This window comes from Octopus bimaculoides, chromosome 28 (genome assembly GCF_001194135.2).
Source record: "Octopus bimaculoides isolate UCB-OBI-ISO-001 chromosome 28, ASM119413v2, whole genome shotgun sequence".
Taxonomy (NCBI): domain Eukaryota; kingdom Metazoa; phylum Mollusca; class Cephalopoda; order Octopoda; family Octopodidae; genus Octopus; species Octopus bimaculoides.
This window is the reverse complement of record NC_069008.1, coordinates 14,916,989-14,926,286: the sequence shown is the minus strand read 5'-3', so window position 1 is coordinate 14,926,286 and position 9,298 is coordinate 14,916,989. Positions and strand designations below refer to the sequence as shown.

The 9,298-nt window shown below is 38.1% G+C and overlaps 2 protein-coding genes across 2 annotated transcripts in view; both read right to left on the bottom strand.

Moving 5' to 3' along the window:
- Positions 1-9,298, bottom strand: part of LOC106878991 (histone deacetylase 2) — a 219,318-nt gene that overhangs the window by 21,360 nt on the left and 188,660 nt on the right. The gene's annotated exons all lie outside the window — the stretch shown is intronic.
- The window catches only part of LOC128251195 (uncharacterized), a 21,415-nt gene continuing 13,821 nt past the window's right edge, over positions 1,705-9,298 (bottom strand). The window contains exons 4-7 of the mRNA XM_052977798.1: positions 9,023-9,201; positions 7,065-7,228; positions 4,236-4,399; positions 1,705-1,861 (exon numbers count right to left, since the gene is read on the bottom strand). Of these exons, the coding sequence (XP_052833758.1) occupies positions 1,809-1,861; positions 4,236-4,399; positions 7,065-7,228; positions 9,023-9,201 (560 nt within the window). The 3' untranslated portion in view covers positions 1,705-1,808. The remainder of the gene's footprint in view (positions 1,862-4,235; positions 4,400-7,064; positions 7,229-9,022; positions 9,202-9,298) is intronic.

Sequence of the window (9,298 nt, the reverse complement as noted above, 5' to 3'; positions counted from 1 at the left end):
TGTGTGTGTGTGTGTGTGTGTGTGTGTGTGTGTGTATAATACTTAAAGTAGATACCTCGTTAGAACCCTAATTAACTGCCCTATTTATCTCGAAATATCTGATATAGATGCACAGTGTGAAAAAACAAAAATGTCACACGGAGATCTTCCAGCAGCGGTGGTACCATTGCTAAACTCGCATTTCTGACTCTTGCACTGCGTCTTACTTGAACAACCACTTACTAAAGACAAAATCGACCACTACAGGTATAGTAAAAGAGTAACTGAAAAATCATTGATATCGCGTCAACCAGGAGGCTGAATATAAATTCATTATGAGCGACAGAAGTATTAGTTTGAAATAGCAATCTCTCTATCATACTCGTTAGAAGCCTGATGAACTATAACATTCGTTTCGGGATAGCATCTCTTATAGATGTATAGCGTTAAAAATACACAGAAATATACCAGTAGCGTTTATTTCTTTATCATGAAGTTCCAGGGGATACTTGCTGCTGACGAAGTTCAAAAAGGCAGACATAAATATTTAGTAATGCCGCCACCGCTGCTGGATGATTTACTTCTGACTTTGCATTCCTTGTTTACTCTCATACTTCCTCTGTGTGTGTGTGTGTGTGTGTATGAACTCAGGTAAATTTATATATTTAATGTTGTTCGTTATAAATAGTGAATCGTTAAGTCAAGCTTCATTTCAATAAATCTTAAGGATTCATCTAATATAATAAATGCGAAAACTAATTTCTGTGTGTCAGTGTCACACTTTGACCCCCTCTCTCACTCGTCAATGACACTTCTACTGTTGACGATGTTTTATTAAAAGTAGTAGTGCTGATGGTGTCAGTGGGAGTAATAATAAGAGAGGGAGAATGAGTGGGTATGTGAGAGAAAGAGGGACTGAACACTGAATTCACTTTCTTAGTACCACCACCATCATCGCTACCACATCTGCCATACACACACCATTCATACTTCAGACGCCACCACCATCAATACCTTTGACTTCGCCGCCTTTCCCTCCACCACCTTCACCACCGTCTTTCACATCGCTTACTCTCACCATCATCCCTAACCGCCTGGCTACCACCACTACCATCGTCACCGCAGCCTCTGCTTTTATCCAACTACAGCTCATACTATTACTATCACTCCATTACCACCACAAAAAGCTGAATGGTGTGTGTATGGCAGATGTGGTGGCGATGGTGGTGGTACTGTTGTTTATCATGCAGTTTTGCAATAAGTTCCAAGTCGATAAATTATATCATTGTTTTGATGAAAATTGTTCATTGCTTGAAAAATATTGTTCAAGTTTAATAAAATTAAAATGTACTCAATGCGGGAAGTGTCATTGTTGCGCCCAAGGCCTAATGAAGAACTCTCCACAGGAGATAGCTTAAAAGTTGTTCTACCAGGTGGCTTTGAAGCTAGTCAGACATAAATCTCGGAAAGGCGAGAAAATGGCTAATGGTTAAAGTAGGCGAGAAAACTAGGGAGGCGCATATATGATCTGGCTAGACTTGGAAATGATTTAGTGTAGTGAACGAAACTTGAAATAATGATGTATCACGGTTAATTGACGATATCATACACACACACAGACATGAATGTACAATAGTACAGATATACTTGAATGTACGACAAAAAGAATGAACGCTCTGTCTTTCTCAAGAGGAAGAGAATCACAGAATAAGACCAACGTTAGAATGATTATTGTGAGGTTTTTATTAACTTGTAATATTTGACACTAGGTCAGTGGTGGTGGTCATCTTGTATAGATGGACGTCAACAACAGGAGATTTTTCGATTGGTTAATTAGATTTCAAGCGGATGAAGATGGCCATGGAATCACCTTCTGCATATCCTGGGAATAACATACGAAGCAGCAGCAATTACAACAATAGTAACAGCTAATATAACAACAGTAATATCGGTAATAATAAATATCATTAATACTGCTACTAAGATCGCTTGATTGAAATATTCTTTTGTGTATCAATCAAAATACGTCGCGATTTTCCGCTTATTTACGCTGTGAGCTGAACTCCAGCCGACCCCATTAAGAAATTTCATTCTCCCGATATCAATAAAGAATTGGAAAGCAAGTCTTGTGCCATTTCAAGATGGCGACGAAACAAATACTTCATTGATCTTAATTGATATATTTAATCAACATAATATTTCCTTTAATTATCAATGATATAATCTCATCTATCTGGTAAATTGTTGATCACCAGGATTCAAAATTCATGTTTCGAAGGAAAGAAATACTCAATATTAATCGTGACCTTATCATATTTGGTAAATTGTTTCCTCTCTAAATAATGTTGCAATGATCTGAAAAGGTGGTAATCAGATGGAGCGGAATCAGGGGAATGACGAGAGTGAGACAAAACCTCCATATGTAGCTCTGTAATAATTTCCTGTGAGACTTAGGCAATATACGATCTTTCATCATCGCGTATGAGCATCAAACCTTACGGCTGACCAATGAAAGACGCTTTTCTGTAATGTTTTCAACTGACATAAACACTTCTTTTATAGTAACAAACTGTTTTGTTTTCGCTTAGCATATCATGACAGAGGATGCCCCTCATATGGTACCAAGCACAGTGCATAACTAGAATAATAAATGAAAAGAGAAATGAGGAAAGTTGGGCTTCTGCGCCTGAAATATTGAAAGGTTCTTTAACTTCCCTCTCTACATGTTAGAAGCTTTCCTCATTTCTCTTTTCGCTCATCATTCTGCTTCTATACTACAATGCTTCAATCGAACTATAACACAGAGCATAACCGTTTGCAAGTGTAGGCCTCTTTTAGGATGAATTTACTTTTTTCATTTAGGGGCTAGCTATTGTTGTTGTCATGATTCTAGTAAGGAAATGTTCGGCAGCAAGTCTACTCCTCAATGACGAACAAAGGGCAACTTTCTAGATAAGCTTAGAAGCAGTGAGTGTATAAGACTCTCGTTCACCACAGCCAGTTTTGAATTCATGCAACATAAAGTGTCGCATACGAGCCTGACCCAAACTCATTTCAAAAGAGTATAATCGATACAAACTTAACCAGTATGGCATAAAGTATTCCGCAATTAAAGAAAAAAACATTAGAATATAAAAATCAATACTGTTGTTCCTCCAGTTTTTAATAAGAACCCTCAAATAATCGTGTCAAAAATGCAGCGAGACTTTCTTCGCTACTTCATATTATTCTAGTACTGACAATATTTAATTAACTGCCCACGTCAATACTTCTTGTCTTATGCAAGAGCTAGAAACTACTACTACTACTACTACTACTACTACTACTACTACTACTACTACTACTACTACTACTACTACTACTACAGAGTGACCCCCGCCAAAAAAAAACAGAACCCATAAAATTTTTATCAAATCCTTGGACTTCGGTCTGTGTACGATCATTCCCTTTGCATAAAGTCACGTTCTTTTCGAAATATGCTCCAAATGGCGTACGTCGTGCAAAGACTTGTCAGTTACTCGAACGCGTTCCTCTTTGGAGGATTTCCCTAAATTCTGCTGTAATTTCTGCCTTCAGTTCACCAATCGTTTGAAGGTTGTTCTGGTAAACATTATTCCTGAGATACCTCCACAGGTAAAAATCTGGGGTGGGGTGGGGGTCAAGTTCGGTAAATGCAGTTCTTACTCAACGTTGCACATCCTGCCTGATCAGTCTTTCCTGAAATCCCTCAGCCAGGTTAGGGAGTCATTTGTTGCGTGCGGGGTGGGTCCGTTTTGCTGGAACCACTGTTCATCTTGATCTATCCCTCTGCGTCGTTTAATTCAAACAGTTTAATTAAAAGAATTGTGGGTTCTGTTTTTTGGTGGGTGGGGGGTGTCACCCTATACTACTACTTTAATATTTAAACTAGGCACCTTTATTTCAAAGTTAAGTTTAGAAATGGTGTATTTTTACAATATTAATATTTACACAGCGTTTCGATCAGTTTCATCTCCGACCATCATCAGGTGTGTTTTTTTTTTCTTTCTGTTCAGATGATCTACATTTTCTACACCTACCCATGTGTAATGTTGTACCTCTTGTTGATTCTCTCATCGCAACTTTATTAACTACAACGGAGCCTGAGCGTCATTGAAGTACGCCCTGAGTTGTCCCACATGTTTACCACACCATTTGAATATCTTCATTAGTCTTTTAGTGCTCACTGCATTAACTTGACGGAGAGACAAGGTAAAAAGAGATGATGAAATACATACCATCAAACCATGTGATTCTCGAATTTCCCTCAGAGTAGACTATTCTAGGATAATTAGGAAATATCTGCCATGTGCAACGTTGGTAACTTTCGATGACAGTCAACCAACCTCGATCTGTATCACAGCCTGAATGTTCGGATGCAATATAGAAGCGACGTATGCCTCTGTGAGGAGAAAAAAGAAGGTAAAATTACTGTTTTGTCGTCGTCGTCGTCAGGTGTTGTATGAGATGGTATCAAAAAGTTTCCGGACTAGTTCTGTAACGCAACAACAGATGACAACAAACGGTTGCGAGCGCAGTGAAAGCTAGCGGTAACCTTCATGCGCCGAGTGACATTGCTATTTACTTCGCAAGTTTGAGTATTCGTGATCGCCTGTATGCTGTAGTCAACGATTTTGTCATGGATAGGAAGTTGGAACAAAGAGCCAACGTGAAATTTTGCGTTAAACTTGGGAAGCCTGGTACAGAGACATTGAGCATGCTTCAGCAAGGTTTCGGTGACGAGGTAATGAGTCGTATGTAATGTTTCGAGTGGTGCGGGTGCTTCAAATGCGGAAGAACGTCCCTGGATGACGATGAGCGATCTGGAAGACCTACCACGAGCGTCACCCCCGGAAATGTGGTATTGTGCATTGACAGTTCCTACCCCCAGGGCAGGACCGACAGTCGAGAGTTCTACAGCGACGTTTTGATGAATGAGGGTGAAAGCGACCGGATCTGTGGAGCGCGAAGAATTGGATTCTTCATGACGCAATGCACCTTATCACCGAGCTCTCCTCACAAGTGAGTTTCTCGCCAAAAACAACATGGCATCAATTCCCCACCCGCTCTATTCGTCAGATTTAGCTTCTGCGGACTTTCGTCTCTACCCCAAGATGAAAATGAAGCTCAAAGTTCGCCGTTTTAACACCGCTGTCGAGATCCAGACTGAATCGCAAGAGGTCCGCGACTCGCTTACGGAAAACGACTTCCAGGATGGATTCCCAAAGTGGCAGGAACGCAGAGACCAGTGTATTGCTGTGCAAGGTGACTATTTCGAAGGAGATGATGTTAAAACTTAGGTTAATCAGTTATTTTTCACTAACCATAACTAGCCCAGGAACTTTTTGATACCAACTCGTAATTTAGAAGTTTGTTTCGCAACTCCTTTGCTTATAAAGCAACACCGTTTTGCATTTCGAATCAGCACTGCTCGGTGATACATTGAATAAATAGTATCTTCTTTATAGTCGACCAAATCTTTTTGAGTAAAAAAATGTTGAAAACGTAAATTGGTTCAACGCTATATTAAATCACTGCAGGGAAAGTTCACCACCATCAATTTACCGCGAAAAAAGTTCACCGTGAGAAAAGTTACCCGCGAGGAAAGTTTACCGAGAAAATATCTCCATAGCATCCCACCATTAATAGTCAAAAACTATTTTATTGTAAAAAAAACAAAAACAAAAACAAAACGGTGGATTGATGACTGAACTTTCCCTGCGGTGAACTGATGACGGATATGCCCTGTAGATATATGTAACAGGCTTGATTTCTTAGCAAGTTTAACACTAAGACCTCCCCATTGGGTAGGCGTATTTTAGTGGACTCGACTCTGTTGCAAATATTTGGGCTAGGATTTTAGTTGCCTGAGAATAATTTTATCCCTTCCTCACAGCCAGCATTTGCAAAAGGCCAGAACAAAATCAAATGTTCTCTCCTTACCCCTCCGACTAAGGGATATTTCAAAAGGGTCGTCTCTGATCCGGAAGGATCTATAACCACAGGAGTCCCAATCATCGCTACACCTTCATGGGAGTACATTTCCAATATTTATACTATATTTATTTATAGGACGGTAGGGAGTGATCTTAGCGACAGTTATTTTTAGCAGATGAAACTAGTATGTAGACAGAGGCTGAGAAATATTGTTAGAGTTCCTGATCCACAAAAAAATTATCCAAAATATCGCAATATACTCTTCGATTGACTGTCAAATTCATCACCACTACCAGCCATAATAAATATTGATTTCAAATTTTGGCACAAGGCCTGCAATTTCGGGGAGGAGTAAGTCGATTACATCGACCGCAGTATTCAACTGGTACTTATCTTATCGTTACTCGGAAGGATGAAAGACAAAGTTGACCTCAAAGGAATTTGAACTCAGGACGTAAGGACGGACGAAATGCCGCTAAGCACGTTGCCCGGCGTGCTAACGATTTTGCCAGCTCGCTGACTCATCAGTCGTTATAAATAGTGATACGTCATTAGATGTTGACATTAACCATTTGTCACTAATTAATGTATGGGTAACCAGGAACAGAACAGGAAAGAAAATCATACAAACATTTTCATATTAATTCATAAGTAAATGGATCACCGTCTCTTGCGAAGATGACTCTGAGTATTCACTTGTTTGATGAAGTGAAATTCCTGTTCAATGAATTAATAGCATGTAAAACTGGTTGAGCAATCGAAGCCACGATCTTATAATCACGAGGGGAACATCCTGACCGCTTGGTGAAGTGCCTTCCTTGCTAAATACAGATGGTTGCAGTGGATTCATAAACGCAATTCGAATAAATCGACGAGATGATATAACAGAATGCAACAAATTTAACCTGGCGTTGTGGGAGATGAATATCAATGGATAAAATTAATTTTTAGATTAAAATATTGATTACAGTCTTAGGAATTTAAGGGAAGTGTATATTGTTGATTATATAGACATTGTACTTCAATTGTACTTTATTTATAGACACCAAGAGGATGGAAGAAAAAACAGATCTCAGCAGAGTTTGATTTCAGACTGTAACTAAAAATATACAGTGATAAAAATTACATACAGGAATCCAGCCATGGAGAACATATACACAGGGCTTTGAGGTATATCGGGCCAAGGAGAACTCTTCAGCTTCCCAAGGGAGAACCAGTTTTCAAGGGTTGAACTTTGTCCATCAAACACGATATTAACTACACTTGTTTGGTTTTTATAAATCACCAGTTTCACCTTTAAAAAAATCATGATTTATTATTATTATTATTATTATTATTATTATTATTATTATTATTATTATTATTATTATTAAGTCAAAATTAGAAGAAGAGTGCCATTGTTATCTAGTGAACGATATTTCGACATCTTGTGTGTCTTCAATAATAATAATAATAATAATAATAATAATAATAATAATAATAATAATAACTATTATTATTATTATTATTATTATTATTATTATTATTATTATTATTATTATTATTATTATTATTATTATTATTATTATTATTATTATGTTTACCTGAAAAGAAACAATATAGTTATTAATAAGAATAATCAAAATTATTGCATGCAAAATGTCACAGCTTTAGCACCACTCCTTCAAAGTCAACTTATGAACTTTTCGGCCTACCTTCGTACTTCCGGCAGTCGATCCCGCCATTCCTAAGTTGTTTTTTTCGCTTTTTGCAGCCTTTCATCCCTTTCTTATCTATCAATAGTTGATCTTTGGTTCTTCTACACCTAAGCCTGAGCCCATTACGGTTTTTCGGTTCGATGTTACTCTTGTCCATGAACAAGTATATATCGTAAGCTAGTGTTCCGGTTAATAGATTTCACATGATGAGCATACAAGATATTGGTCTGATTTTGTCATCAGCATATCTCATTGATGCTTCATTCTGATACAGTACTTTTCTTCCTCCTTGTCATCCAGCCTAAGCTTTCCCTTTGGTTTTCATATAATTAGCGTCACTTCTCTGCTATCCTTTCGTGACACTCCGTAAATTTCCTCACCCAACATCTGGGTCTACTACTTTTTATTTGTATCGCTTTCTAGTTACTCGTCGTACATTCTCCCTTTCTCATCTTAATGTCTTCTGGTAGAGAATTAGATTTGTTTCTTTCATGCTGTGTAGCTACTCTGCATCAGTGTTGTGTGTTTCTTCTTTCTCTCAAATAAAAAAAAGTTCAGAATACTGCAATCACAGTTTACTGATGAAGCGCAAACTCTTCGCTGTTGATATTCTGTGCTTTTTAGCATTATACATCTATACGAGCAGATTGCGATACCAGTGATTAACAAATCACTGGTATCAGTAGAAGAAAGATTTGCCTTGAAATGCAATGCTAGTTGATGCTCGCTATTGACGACGCCCAATGAAACAGAAGTACGAATTTAACAATTTCCTCACCGCTGTCAGACTCTTTTCGTTTTCTACTGATACATGTCTGCTTCTTTTTAACACTATACGTTTATGTAAGATGCTTTCTACGAACGAATAACGCAGCTTTTAAGCTTTCAACAGTGCATTTACGTAAAGTTTGCTATACATATTGCCAATACATATCTGAATGTGTATATAAATCTATGTGTGTGTGTGTGCGTGCGTGCGTACATGTGTGTGTGTGCGCGCGAGTGTATGCGTATGTGTGTGCGTGTGCGTGTATATGTATGCGTATACGTGTGTGTGTGTGTGCGTGCGTTAGCGTGTGTACGTGTGTTTGTGTGTTTGTGTGTGTGTGTGTGTGTGTGTGTGTTTGTGTGCGTGTGTGTGTTTACACCCATCGCAGCAATGAATACTTTTAGACGGCAGCCTCCACAGAGCAGTGAACACAATACCCTTAATTATTTCTTTATTCACGTCTACTTTATGTGTTCAAATCCGACCAAAGCAGACTTCATTATTCTAAAGTCTATAAAATAAATAACCAACCCAAAACCAACAGGATGAAAGACGCTATACCGGTTTAAGTATGTGTATGTCTACGCATATGAATGTGCATAAGGAACGTCTGTGCACATACCTCATCAATTGGAAGATGGTTCCAGAAATCGAGCAAAGGATGTCGGAAGAAGTTGGGACAAAAGGTACCAATGCATTTGTCCACATTCCAGGATGAAGGACTTCCTCTCTTCAGAAATGAATCATAGACTTTCGAACCAGCTCCCATTGATATGGCATATACTCTTATCCACTGGCTACCTGAAATGATGATGATGATGATGATGATGATAATAATAATAATAATAATAATAATAATAATAATAATAATAATAATAATAATAATAATAAACACGAC